Raw genomic sequence first — 14819 nt, 5'->3', positions numbered from 1 at the left:
TTTACTTGGAAGAGCCTTCACTATGACTCCTGTTGGCCACTCATTTCTTTTCAGTTGCTTGTCCTTTAAAAGAACAATGTCTCCTTCCTTCATGTTTGGTCTTCTGAGCTGCCACCTTTGACGGCTCTGGAGCATGTTGAGGTATTCTTTCTGCCATCGAGCCCAGAAAGTGTCAGCAAGAACTTGAACCCTCTTCCACTGATGTTTAAACATGTCAGCTTTGGTGAAATCTCCAGGGGAAGGTGAGAGGGAGCCAAACCTCTGAGTGAGTAGAGTTGAAGGGGTTAAGATCAGAGGAGCTTCTGGGTCAGTGGAGACAGGCACTAAAGGCCTTGCATTAATAATAGCTGTAACTTCGGCCATCAGGGTTATCAGAACCTCATGAGTCAGCTTGGAATGGCTCACTTGTAAGAGCATTGAATCCAGGATACGCCGTGTAATTCTTATCATGCGCTCCCACGCACCACCCATGTGTGATGAGTGGGGCGGATTGAACACCCATGAACATCTCTGATTGAGGAGGTAGTCGTCTACACTCGTCTCACCAGGCTTTGGAGGATCCAGCTTTAGCTCCCTTGCTGCACCGACAAAGTTGGTGCCACAGTCTGACCTCAACTGCTTAGCAGTACCTCTGATCGCGAAGAATCTGCGAAGTGCATTGATGAAACTAGAAGAGCTCATAGTTTCAATGACTTCGATGTGAACAGCTCTCGTGGACATACAGGTAAACAAAACCGCCCATCTCTTACTGTTGGCTTGTCCTCCTTTAGTGCGGCGTGCAATGACCTCCCATGGTCCAAATACATCAAGGCCAACATAAGAAAATGGGGGGTCAGTCTGTAAGCGTTCGGCTGGCAAATCTGCCATGATTTGCTGCTCCTCTCTGCCTCGTAGCTTCCTGCAAGTCACACATCCATAGATAATGCTGCTAATACACCTCTTGGCTCCGACTATCCACAGGCCACTTGCTCTGACTGCTCCCTCAGTAAAGTGCCTTCCTTGATGCTTCACAGCCACATGATGATGACGGATGAGCAGTGTAGCAATGTGGTGTTTGCCTGGGATCAGAAGAGGGTTGGCTTCATGGCTTGACAACTTTGACTCTGCAAGGCGTCCTCCTACCCGCAGTAGGCCATTTTCATCAATGAGTGGATGAAGCTTGTAAAGAGAACTGCTGGAGGACAGATCTCGTTTTGACATGATGCATTTGATTTCTTCTGAATATACTTCATGCTGGACACATCTGATCACCGTGTGTTCTGCTTGACTTAAAGCTTCATCTGTGAGACTTGTCCTGCAGAGGTGCCAGCCTGCACAACTGGTGTCTTCTCTGGATTTGATGAAGCTGTGAGAGATGTGATGAAGGTGAGCTACTGCTTTGATGAGCGATGTCCACTTAGAAAAGCGCTCAAAGCGTGCTGAACCCAAATGACTTGTAGACACTGTGGTGGCAAGCACTGACACTTTAAAGTGAATTTCAACGTCTGACTCTGGGTTAATGAGTTCAAATGGACCCTTTTCAGGTGTTGTGCTCTCAGACTGCAAAAGAAACGCTGGACCACATAACCACGAGGTGCTGGCAAGCTTCCCTGCTGCTACAGACCTAGAGCCATGATCAGCTGGGTTGTGCTCTGTTGAAACATATCTCCACTGGTCTGGTAGAGAAGATTGCTTGATCCTCTGGACACGATTGTTTACATATACGTGAAATCTTCTCCGCTGATTGTTTATGTATCCTAACACCACTTTACTGTCGGTGTAGAATGTAGTTTTGTCAATTTCAATGTCAATTTCTTCTGTGAGGAGCTCTGATAGCTCCACAGCGAGCACCGCGGCGCAGAGCTCCAGTCTGGGGATGGTAGGCTCTGGTACTGGAGCCAGTTTGGCCTTACCCATGATGAAGCCAACTTCAGTGTGTCCATCTCCGTGTGTGACTTTCAGATAAGCTACTGCAGCTATAGCTCTGACTGAGGCATCAGAGAACATGCAAAGCTCAATACACTTAGCTTGTGAAATGGAAAAGGAGACATATGTGCGAGGGATATGCAGTCCCTGAAGATCCTGAAGCGACTCTTGCCAGCTTCTCCAGCCATCATACATGTCAGGGGGTAGGGGGGTATCCCACTCGAGGTCACTGTTGGAGAGCTGTCTGAGAAAAAGTCTTCCTTTGATAGTTACAGGGGCAAGGAAGCCTAGAGGATCAAACACGCTGTTTACAACTGAAAGCACCCCACGACGAGTGAAGGGCTTCTGGCTTTGTGGGACCTTGAAAGTGAATGTATCAGACATGATGTTCCAACTCACCCCCAAGCTGCGCTGGACAGGAGGCTCATCAGTAGAGAGGTCCAGATCTTTGATTTCCTTAGCTCTGTCTTCTGGGGAAAAGGCGTTAATCACCTCCACTCTGTTGGAGGTGATTTTGTGGAGACGCAGATTAGAGAGAGCGAGCATCTTTTGAGCTCTCTGCAGCACATCAACAGCCTCATCTTCAGTTGGAAAGGATTTCAGGGCATCATCAACGTAAAAGTCCTTTTCTATGAAGTGTCGTGCATCACTGCCGTATACCCTTTCTGCCTCTTTTGCTGCCATTCTCAGCCCAAAGATTGCCACAGCTGGAGAGGGACTATTTCCAAAGACATGGACTCTCATGCGGTAGTCTATCACATCCTTGCTGAGATCATTGTCTTCATACCAGAGAAAACGGAGGAAATCTCTGTGATCTTCATGAACAACAAAACAGTAAAACATGTGTTCTATGTCAGCTGTTATGGCAACCGGTTCCTTACGAAACCGGAGAAGCACGCCAAGAAGGGTGTTGTTCAAGTCAGGCCCCTTAAGCAGCACGTCGTTCAGGGACACTCCATCGAACTGTGCACTTGAGTCAAACACCACTCGTATCTTCCCAGGCTTCTGTGGGTGGTAGACGCCAAAGGTGGGCAGGTACCATCTCTCTTTATCCTTATCACAAGGTGGTGCAAGCTCTGCATGTTTGTTATCAATCATTTTCTGCATGAATTCGACAAAATGGGTTCTCATGTCTTCCTTCTTGTCAAGTGTGCGGCGAAGAGACATAAGCCGCTTGTAGGCATAGGGTCTGTTGTCTGGGAGCAGACGCCTGGGGCTCCTAAATGGTAATGGTGCAACCCAGCTGTTACTTTCATCTTTGAAGACTCCTTCCATCTTCTTTAGAAAGACTGTGTCTTCGACAGAAGGTGCGAGCTGGTTGTCGATAACAGTGTGGCAAAAGACAGTCTCTCCTAAATTTTCTGCAGTGGGCTTGGAGTATGGGTTTGGTAGTTGCTGTTGTTGAAGAGTCGTTTTTGTGTGACCGATCAGGCCGAAATTCTCTTTCACTCTGAAACGGTTGTCACACGGGGTGAGAAAGCTGGGGCGCCCATTGTCTAACACATGTGTTTTTAGAGCACTCACTTCGGTTGGCTTGTGAGCGCTGCCGAGGCACACATCGCCGATGATAACCCAGCCCAGGTCAAGCTTCTGTGCGTATGGGTCATTGTGTCTGCCATTCAACTGTTTTCTCACCTTGTGAGCTCTCAGAAGGTTCCGTCCAATGAGCAGGAGGATGTCAACATCTGGGTCGAGGGGCGGTATCTCAGCAGCGATTGACCTCAGATGGTGGTGGTGACGTGCAGCTTCAGGGGTAGGAATTTCTTCCCTGTTATTAGGGATGGCATTGCACTCTATGAGTACAGGGAGAGGAAAGTTCAATTTTCCATCTGCTGACTCCACTGTATAACCACAAGCTCTTCTACCTGCTGTTTCTGTTATGCCAGCACAGGTCTTCAGGGTGTATGGTTCTACTGTACCCTGGATGTTGAACATATCAAAATACTCAGTCTTTGCAAGGGACAGATTACTTTGATCATCTATGATTGCGTACATCTTCTTCATGTTATGCCGTTGACCTTCTGGAAAGACGTGTACCAGGCAAATCTTGGAGCAGGATTTCCCTGTGATTCCACTTCCACATACCTCTGTGCAGGTGGTCGTAACATCTGGGTTTGATGAGCTCACACTCTCCCCGCCATGCTCTTTAGAGGAAGAGAGGGGCTCAAGTGTCTGTGTTGGTGGGCCAGGGTGGAGAGCTGCCAGGTGCCTCTCACTGCCACACTCCACACACTTAATGGTGACATTACAATCTTTTGCCTGATGACTGGTGGATGCAAGGCAACGATAGCAGATGTTATTGTCTTTGATGAATTTCTTTCTGTCTTCAAATAGCATTGTTCGGAAACCTCTGCATCTTTTCAGTGGGTGTGGTTTGTGATGTATAGGACATTGCCTGCTTAAATCTTCAGCTGCATTTTTAGCTACTGTGATTCCATCTGTAGACACGTCTGTCTTGTGCACTGTGACTGATGGCCTTGTGTTGTAATAACCCGGGAGCCTCTCTTTCTTGGAATTGACAGAGGAGAGATGAGTTGTGGAGAAGCTTGGGTCATTCCTGGCTCTGGCCTCTTTCCTCACAAACTCAGAAAAGAAAGAGAAAGGTGGGAAGGCTACGTTATAGTCTTCTTTGAACCTTGACCCAACTGCTGTCCATTTTTCCTGAAGGTGAAAGGGTAGCTTCTCCACAATTGGACCCACTCCCCTGGCTGTGTCGAAGTATCTTAAACCAGGTAAGAATCCATCTAGCTTTGCAACTTCCAGTTCACAGAGCAGGTCGGATAGCTCGCGGAGCTTGCGAGGTTCTTTGCTGGAGAGCTTAGGAAAGTTTTCTATCCTGGAAAACAGGGCTCTTTCTATTGCTTCTGATGAACCATAGCATTCCTCTAGTCTTGTCCAGATCATACTTAGACCAGCAGATGGGTGACGTATATTGACTGGTTTCATCCTTTTAGCATGTTCAGAGGACTCAGTGCCCAGCCACTTGATGAGCAGGTTTGTTTCTTCACTTGCAGTGAGTCCAAGATCTGCAATGGTACTCTGAAATGTGTTCTTCCAGCTCAAATAGCTTTCTGGTTGGTCATCGAACTTAGTCAGTCCTCCAGTCACGAGCTGACTCTTTGCTAAGAACCTTGCAAGGTCACTGGCTGCAATGTCAGTAGCTGTGTGGTTCGTGTTAAACTTACGCTGTGGCTGTGACACATTGTGGAGAAGACTTTCCTGAACTACATCTCTTTGCAGTGTTGGTTTCCTGTCATCTAGTGATGAGAAGTGGTGTCGATTTGGTTCTTGTTGGAAAGGTGTGAATGTTTTCGAAGTTCTCCCTTGTTTTTGCTGACAGGTGGTATCACCATACTGCTTAAAAACGTCTTTCTGACTTTGAGGAAGTTCAGTGTGATTGTGTTTATTTATATAATCAGTCACTTTCTGTTCTGGGGTTGCCTGGGTAGGCAAGAAGTCAAACTCACCACTTTGCTCTGCAGCGTCGAGCTGAGCAGCAGCAAACTCCATCACCTCTGCTTTGGCCATGGCGGCATCGGCCTCTTTCTGTAGCTCAAGTACATCAAGAGTTGCTTCTAAGCGAGCTTTTTCGACCTTGATGCTCATTTCTTTCTCTGCGTAGGCTAACCTGGCTTTGGCAGCCTGTGCTTCCGCTTGAGCTTTTGCTGCTGCCATACTTGCTCTGCTTGATGTGGCTGACCTTCTTGAAGCTCCTGCTGATGATCTGACAGTCAGCCTTCCTGAAGATTTTGAGGACGTTAAGGAGCGAGCAGAGAGTGATCTGGTCTCCTCAGAATCTTGACCACGAGCCCCTGTTGTCTCCATTATGCTTGGCTGAGAAGTGCTGGTGAAGGAGAGTGTGTGTCTGTCACTGGCTCTCTAGTCAGTGTCCAACAGTTTGTCGTCATCCCTCGTTGAGTGTTATAATTTCACTGTACTGTTACACCCAGTGTGACTCCTGTCGTGTACTGGGATTCACAGCCAGCTAAACTCTTTATGGACATCATGACCTCCAAGGAACAGGCAAGCAGTTGTGGTTGGACAGGTTTAATGCCAAAAATTGTGAAATTATATTGCCAGTACAAGGGCAAAACAAACAGCTGGACGACTGAGTATCTCTCGTTATGAAGCAGAAAATAAAAACTTCCAGGTACCTCACTTCCTGTAAATCACACAGGTAAATAAACGCACTGCGCCCTCTATAGGCGAAAAGGTGCTACTGCAACTGCAGGCACAAACAGTTCCAACACACTGTGAGCACTCAAAGGAGGAGTGTAAATCACTTTTTCTTCAAAGTTAGAGTGAAAGCGTCAGTTGGCTAGAGTGCGTGAAGCAGTAAAGAATAACCTTTATTTTTATTTTTAACTCGAGCTCGCGGCCAAACCGTAAAAAGGAGACAAATAATTCTTTCTGAAAATGTAGACATAGTTGTTGGGATTCATAAAATGTAACTTTGACAGGCAGGGTCTGCACAAAATTTAAACGGGGGTGCCGAGTCCGGCAGCAATACCTGTCTCACTCTCATTGACACCTAATGTAATCGTCTTTTTTTTTCAAAAGAATCTCTCTCTGTCTTCGCACTGAGCTTACTCACTCATTTTAAGGAATATCTGAATAAAATAGAGACTGTAGAAACTTCTGGCTTCAGTGTCTGGCACGGTCTTTTCAGTTTTTGAAAAGAAGTAACGGTTTTCTCATAATTTGCAGTTGTTTTGAAGCCATGTAGAAGCCAAATTCTGGGCAGATTTTCACATTGCCATGGCAACGGCAGCTCCTGACCTGTGTGCGTGCCTGCGTGCGCCTAGCAACCAGATAACCAACTCTCCAAGCTCTGCTAGCTTTACATTAGCCACATGTTAGGTCTTAAATTACATTTAGTTAGGTCTTAAATATGTAAGTCCATTTACTGCTTCCTTCGCTTTTTGTTTTGTTTTGTTAAAAGAGTGAATGAAGTTGTGACGGTCTCCGCTGAGACAGAGGAGAGGAGAAGCTACTAGCCCTCTCTCGCTGTCACTTCTAGTCGCGTTCCTCTCCTCCCCAGTAATGTTAAATTTAGCACAGAAAAAAACATAATAGTGGTAATTTAAATAGCGGTTCATGGGATTTATTAACCCTCAGGGGTCCCTCTGTCCTTTTTTGGACATTTTCTTCACTTTTCTTTTTTGATTTGCTGATCATTTTGGCTGTGTTACAGCTGAAGGTATGGATTTCTGCAAGAAAGTGTCTTTTTTGACATATTTTTAAAATCTAATGTCAGTTACTGTTACAGGTCTATTATACACTGGTAACACATTTTGTACCCATTGGGGTTCCTCGCATCCAAAAAAGGACACACAAAGAAAATGCTATAAAATCATCATATATCAATATTTCTTTCTGCTTTTTTTGCATAAATCTCTTAAACCACTTCAGTTCTGCTCAAACCTATCAAATGTTTATTAGTTTTGGACTGGATTTTAACCTTTTAAATGCCAGTTTGAAGACATGTTGCCTCTTGTTTTATTAAAAAGACCAACACAGAATATGAGATATTCCCCACATAATACATGATGGAGGGATGTGACATTGTTTTATATCAGAGTCTTTTATATCAAGACATTTCTCAAAACCAGAATATGATCAGGGTGACTTTTGAACACTGGAAATAAATCGTGTACTCATCCCGGCAGTAGCCCCCGTGGCACTCAAAATTTCCCTGGAATTTTCTAGTTATAATTATTATTGAATACAAAAGCCATAGCAGCACACAAAAATGATGGAGAGGCACAGGCAAAAGAATGAGAAAGAGAGAAAAGGGCCTTTGGGAGTAGTCTCACATTCGGTCCGTAAAATAATACTTTCAGAAAAGCAATGTGGTCAATAACTCATGCTCTGCCCTTCCATTCCATTACAGCGGTAACAAGTGAAACTCCTGAGTATTTCTGTGTTTCCTTCCCTGTCTACCAGGTGGAGCTGTGTGAGGCTCTGAGGAATAGTGTGGACGCTCTGCAGCAGGAGAAGGAGGTATTGTGTGAGGAGCAAAGGCATCACCAGGCGCTGGGGGCAGCCATCGAAACATTGGTACAGGAACGCCTCAAAACCAATGAGAGGGACAAGTACAGCATGTTCATCGGTACAACATCTGACTGCCACTGTTAAAAGAATTAATGTTTTATTGATATGTTTGATTAATACTCAACAACTGCAGCTTCCATGAAGCTTTGGTGTTATATTGTTGACCTGGTTGTGTCTGGTTGTTGACCTGGTTGTGTTTGCAGGAGATCTGGAGAAAATTGTAAACCTGCTGCTGTCTCTGTGCAGCCGGCTGTCGAGGATTGACAGATCTCTGCTCGCTCTGGAAAGAGAGGAGCTGACACAGGAAAACACAGCAGAGGAGAGGGTGAGACAGGACACCATTCACCACATATATGACTTAATCTGTGTATCTTTTTACCTGTCTGTTTATCTCCCAATCAATCTGCAGTGTTGTGCCACTTCACACTTAAAAAGAACGTTTACAGTTCAGTTTCATAGATGAAAATAAACTAGTTGACATTCATAGTTAATTTTTTTAAATTTTTAACTAAGTTCACAGTTCCAAAAATGAACTACTTCACGTTCACTTGTTCTGTTTTTTTTTTTTTTTTTAAATAAAGGCCACTATTCTTTTTAGAACCTCCTTCTACCCACCCATCACCAGCCCCAAATCATTGCCACTCCCAAACTAAATGAATTATTGTATACCACTGAAGAATCACAGACATTAGTTACTTTTAAAATCCATATATAAATATAATCCGTCTGAGTCTTCACTTTTTGTTCAAATAACTGCTTCAAATGCTCAAACAAACTGAACAAAAGCTGGACTGCTAAGACCAGTCAAGCTGGGCCGTGTCTGTGGAGATGTTATACGGCCGTAAAACTGTCGTAAAACGTGAGCTAAAACTGTCATAAAACGTGTGTTCATCATTTGTAAACTGATTCGTTCAGTTCAGCCTACACTAAATTCATTGTTGTGCATGAATGCGTTCAATGAACGGCGTTCATGCACAACACTATCCATCTTTACATCTGCCTGCACAGAACTGATATCAAAGACCTCCTCAAATCAAAGATAATGACATGAGTCTGTTAATGTTTACTATATCTTTGTTGATCCGTCCCACTCTCGCACTGAAATGATAAATTAATCACAGTCTTGATGGTTTGCTGTGAACTCACTGAAGTTTTGCTTTAGCCACTTTATGGGCTTTCTCCTCCTCCTCAGGACTCCCTCCATCACAAACGCTGTCTGCTCCTCCGTCAAACTGAAGATGCCTGGGAGCTGAAGGAGAACTTGGACAAGAGGCAGCGGGTGGTCCATGCCATCCTGTCTGGCCACCTCACTGAACCACAGCTCCAGGACTACCGCCAGTTCGTCAGCACCAAACCCTCCTTTCTGATTCGCAGACGGCACTTGGAAGACCTTATACGGCAGGGGGAGGAGCAGCTGACACGGTTGGCAGAAAGCCTGCCAGCCAAGCTGGTAGAGGCTCATGGTTGGTCGAGATCCTATCCGTTCTTATTGCCAACCCCTGTGCCCTGCTCTTCTCCATTTCCACCACTGCTTCAACAATCTGTGATGCCAGGTCCTGTCCCCTCAGTCAGGTCCACCACTGTGACATCACTGTGATGTCATGGACATGCCACTGCTACAGGTCGCAGTGAAAGATGGGAAATGAAGAAAAGATGCTTGGCTCCCTAAAAATGCTCTCTAAGCTTGAGTGATGCTCTAAGCTGAAGATGTATTACATGAAGGAAGAGCCTAAATTGGGTTCTGTCCACACTGAAACAACTATGCAGGATTCATACATGAAGAACAAAAGCCTCTAATGTGCCTCGTTGTACTCACACCTGACTGTATATTACACCTTTATTCACCTCAACATCAACAATCAGCGCAGTGAGGACTCAAACCAGCTGCTGCAGATGTTTCTAATTATCCTCTGCTCTGAAAGGTGATTTTTTTTTGTTTGTCACGTTGGAAGTTCCCAAGAAGGTTAATTGTCAAAGCTTTATAGGACAATTCTAGTGTTACAGGTACCTACCAGGAATTTCCAACTCTTTTGTTCAAAATACATGATATATTTGCTTTCAGTGTTTAAATATTCCTTGCAGTAAAGCCAAGAAAAATCAGCTTCAAATTATGTTCATTTTGCCAGATAAATTAGAAATACCCTACATTAAATATTATCAAGGGCCACCCACCAAGGTAGCACCAGGTCCGGGGAATCCTCCACAGAAGACGGTTTAAAAGTAGGTTAGAAGGAAACCAGAGTTAATAGTAGAAATGCTTTGTAAAAAAGTCCTAGACACACTGGATTTGTCTTTGAACAACCCTTACGGTGCTTTCAGGAATTTAAAACATTCAGTTGTCATCTCTCATAGACAAAATACTATCATCTGTAAAATATTGTCATCTTGAGAAAACTATTCAGTGATTTTCACCAGAACTGCTCAGCTTTCGCACATGTACAGTCAATTTACAAAAATTGATTAACACCAAAATTGGAGGGAGACTGCCACTAACAATTCTATGCACAGATCCAGGGAACCATTTTAAGAAAACTGTTATGATCACTGTCACATCATATTGTAACACTACTACTGCACTACTGTCTGTATATCTGGAGCTTGTAGCAATTTTAGCCTTTTGACTACTGTTTGAAGCTGAATTTACACTGAATCATAAACATTGTTCTGTTATTCCTCTTCAAAAGTTTCCTGTGATTGAACATTGGATGTTCCAAAAAAGGAATTTTTCAATACCTAAATTGGAAATATTTTCAGAGTTTAATTTTGCATTTTAATGCTTGTTGGTCCAAAAACTGATTATTTTATGTTCCTGTTGTTCAGTATTGCAGTTGTGGCTCTTGTAACATGCTGAACAATTACTTTCATTAATAACAGAAATAGAACATTTACCAAACCTAAAAATATTTATTTTTATTATAATTCTTTTTTAATTTTGATTACATGAAACACAGACAATAAGCCTGTACTCAAACTTGAGAAGATGGAACCAGCAAATATTATGATTGGTAAATAATGTAAACAACTAATCAATCATTAAAATTACTGATAAATATACTGCTGATCACATAATTAAACGAATAAACCGGCCAGGTGTTCCGTGTGTGGTTAAATGTCTCAGTTGCACATTGTAACACTGAGAGGAGTTCAACACTCCTTTTATAAAATTCTGCATATCATATCTGTTTCAGAAAATAATAGAACTTGAAATTCTTCATTTAATCTCTGCCTGAAGGTTTGAGTCAGTCAAATTATTAGCACTTTGTCTGCTCTGCCAGTCGCCGTTTCAGTTACTGATGTCAGTCTGTGTCAAGCTCAGAGATAAGCCTGATGACATCACTTTAGCCCGTTTTCCATCGGTCAAAAAACTCGCTAAGACCCGCTAACATTGGGCTTTTGTCGGTAATGAAAAAAGGTTCAATTGTCATTCACACCCGGGTAACATGACTGCAGTAGACACAGGTATTTATCGGCTCCGATTGGCATTGATGTAAACACAACAACCGGGTAAACCCGCTAATTTTCACCCTTTTTCCTGCTGTAACGTCTTTCAGAGCACAGACTGTAGACAGATCTGTCACCTGTCGAGCACGATGCTGTTAAACCACAAACACTGCGGCTACACTGCACGGTGATGAAAGAGTGAGCAAAATAAGTTTTAAAAACACACAATCACCGATAGAAGCGTCTCACACAGAAGCTTTGACACATTTACAGGAGCCCCAACCCATGGATGAAATGTGACAGATCTGTTTTAACAGTTTACACAGCTATATAGCAGCTCACTGTTCTTCCCCTGCGTCTGAGTGTGCTCTGTAAATGCATGTGATGACGTCGCTCCTTGCAGTTGTGTGCGTAAAGTCCGAACAGAAAGACAAACTCGACTGGCAGTGGAAAAGGTGTCAATCGGCTTTTATTACCGGGTTTACATGCTTGTACCCGCTAATTTAGGTGGGAATAGGGTATATGACATCATCAGTGTTATTTTCTCCTCTAAAGCTACAGAAGACGTTATACACCTGTTTTCACAGGCTCAGAAGCATTAACAATGACAGTGCCACTTCATTGTTATTTAAATTGTCCTACTCATGGATTATTAATTGCAGTATTTTTTGTGGTCATGAAAAGTTAACATTAACAAAAATCATTGTTTCCACCAAGGTGAAGTATTTATTTGTGTCTAAATAATACATTTTGCAAATATGCGGTCAGATGAAGTGCAGTAGATAGGAAAAGGACAAAAGGTGCAACATTCAATTGTCAAAAACGATAAAATATTACACAGCATTCAACAACAATAATTTTGTGACGTCATGTCTTATTTAGAATTTCTTGTCATTGCCCTTATTTGATAGCGCACTGTTGTCCTCTCTGGGCTCCCACAGTTTTCTAAAGAACACATTCTACTCACTCAAGTCTTTCAACTGCCAATGAAAGATCAGGTTTATACACATGTCACATGTTTTATAAAACAGTTTTGCCATGTAGCAGGTGCCATAAAGAATATATGTTCTGGGGTAAATATTTATTATGTTATTAACAGCTTCTCAAACAGATTAAGTATTGATCAGTAGAGGGTTTTTTTTTTTTACCTGTTTTCACTCTTTAAGAGCACCTTTTAAATATTCTCCAAACATAACAGCACACAAACAGCCTTATGTCTTCATTTAAACACAGATTTTCGTTATTGATATTGTATTATTCTTGTTATTTTAAGAGGCACAACTGAATATCTCAAACATGTCTTGGTTTATGTTGAATTAAATTCAATGTTTGCTTTGAAAGAAGGATGATTGTAAAACAGCTCCTGACTTTTGAAAAATAAATGTATTTTGTAAATGCTTTCAGACTTTGTATTCACTTCAAGTTGTTACACAGGATAAAAAGCAAAGCAAATTTTTCCTGATGCCTGTTGGACTCCGACATAATCAGGCTGATATTGTGTAGCCTGATCCATTAAACTGCAGGATGTTGTGTAATGTGAAAGTAGTCACTTATAGTCATGAACCTATACACTGTAAAACATGACAAAGGAAAGTTTAAATTTCAGGTTAATTCAACTTGACTTTAGATAGATAGATAGATAGATAGATAGATAGATAGATAGATAGATAGATAGATAGATAGATAGATAGATAGATAGGGGAAGGTTTACACTGGGAAGCTTTGGGATGCACTCATCTTTCTCTGATGGAAACTGGAAAGTCATTGTTACCCAAAATATTTCAGAAAAATATTGGAATTAAATCAATATTTATCTAAAAGATCATTTTATACAGGTAGGTGTGTGGGCAATGACATGGCCCTCATCACATCCATGGCATAGTGAGCTTGTGAAAGAAAAATCACCTCCATGCTTCTTTGTCAACATGTTTTCGTTTGCCGTCTTATTCTAATTATAACCTTATTTTTTCCAGTTTAATTTTCAAATATCAAGTAAAATAAAAATAAAAAAACAGTTTTCTCAGGTACACAGCGCCAGGTTCATTCCAAAATACAATGTAACCTCTAATTTCGTCATATGTGTGTGAAAATAGTAAAATATCTTTGAGGTAATTTATGACTTCATGCAACACATGGAACTGTCATTTGTAGGTTTGTGGCATTTCATCCATCCCAGACTCAAAACGATGCTACATTCGTCTGGGAGTGTGGTTTGGCCCAATCCCAATGCCCCCCCTAAATCCTAGACCCTGAACCCTCACAGACTTAAAGGTGTAATGTGTAAGATATGGCCGGATCTGGCCAGAATTTTAGTTTGTTAAAATGTTCAAAAAAATTAACTAACACTATCAATAGTATGTGAAGGAGCCACAGTGATGGTGTCATGACCAAGACCTCCATCTATTGTATTTCAGAGATATCTACTAAAATGAGCATGCTAACCAAATAGCCGTGTCCTGGGCCGTGTTGTAATACCACTTTATAACACTAAATGCTGTGAGTTAGTGTAGTGTCTAGTCTGCCATCATTATTTACTTGATGATGTTGACAGACGTTTTAGCGATTTAGTAGAATTTAGCTTATTCCTGTGGCTGTTTTAACCAGCTGGATGTGTCCTAACATGTTTGAATATGAAGAACATGTATGATCTAAACTAATTGTCCTATCACGTTTGTCTGTATCAGGACCAGAATTCCAGTCCAGTCATCCCAGTGATGTACCAGCACCTGCCTTTTCTTCTGCCTCTTGCCTCATCAATCATCAACAACCACATTAACACCTTGGAGTATTGTTCCTGCACATAAGAGATATTGTTTAGATCTTTTGCACATCCTGTTCAGCAGTTTTTTCAACACTTTTGTACAGTTTTTTTCGTTGTTGTAATTAAAAACCTACCTGGCAATAAACCTTATTTTCTGATTCTGCCTTTGTGATGATGTCATCATCCCCTTCTTCATGCTGCTGTAGTCTGACATGCAGTATCCCCTTGCCTTCATATTTTTATAGGTAAATAAAACCACACTGTTTGTATAACATGTACTCATAATTTGTTTTCTCTCAACAATTTTAACTATCAACAATAAATGCACATATCAATAATAAATTATAAAGAACATGGGGAAAACAACAACATGATTAACTGGAGAGGGGAAGAGGTGAAATGCTGCCACCCATGGAGGTGGATCAAGTAGCACGATCTTACACGTTACACCTTTAATTGACGTCACCTGGTGAGTGATTGCGTGAGAGGCTGCAAGGGCTCAAAATGGTATAAAGAGGAATGGGACAGCACTTATATCATGTTACCTTGACGATGCCAAAACATTTACATTCAATTGTGGCTTTGGGACTTTAATTTGTTCATTTTTATTGATTGCTGTTTGTATACAAAAAAAATTATGTTGGATCAGACCTGATCT

General features: G+C 42.2%; 1 protein-coding gene across 8 annotated transcripts in view; it reads left to right on the top strand.

Annotated features, from left to right (window-relative positions):
• shroom3 (shroom family member 3) overlaps positions 1-14321 on the top strand; it is an 84144-nt gene extending 69823 nt beyond the window's left edge. For 3 of the 8 annotated variants that reach the window (XM_056403925.1, XM_056403924.1, XM_056403927.1), the window contains 3 exons: positions 7852-8017; positions 8163-8284; positions 9122-12803. In XM_056403925.1, the coding sequence (XP_056259900.1) occupies positions 7852-8017; positions 8163-8284; positions 9122-9556 (723 nt within the window). In that variant the 3' untranslated portion in view covers positions 9557-12803. Of the gene's footprint in view, positions 1-7851; positions 8018-8162; positions 8285-9121; positions 12804-14084 lie in introns of those variants that run through there. The other 5 variants (XM_056403930.1, XM_056403926.1, XM_056403929.1 and 2 more) reach the window with 3 other exon arrangements.
• The last annotated feature ends 498 nt before the right edge of the window (positions 14322-14819 follow it).

Source organism: Seriola aureovittata, chromosome 18 (genome assembly GCF_021018895.1).
Source record: "Seriola aureovittata isolate HTS-2021-v1 ecotype China chromosome 18, ASM2101889v1, whole genome shotgun sequence".
In the NCBI taxonomy this organism is placed as follows: Eukaryota; Metazoa; Chordata; class Actinopteri; order Carangiformes; family Carangidae; genus Seriola; species Seriola aureovittata.
This window is presented reverse-complemented; position numbering and strand designations above follow the sequence as displayed.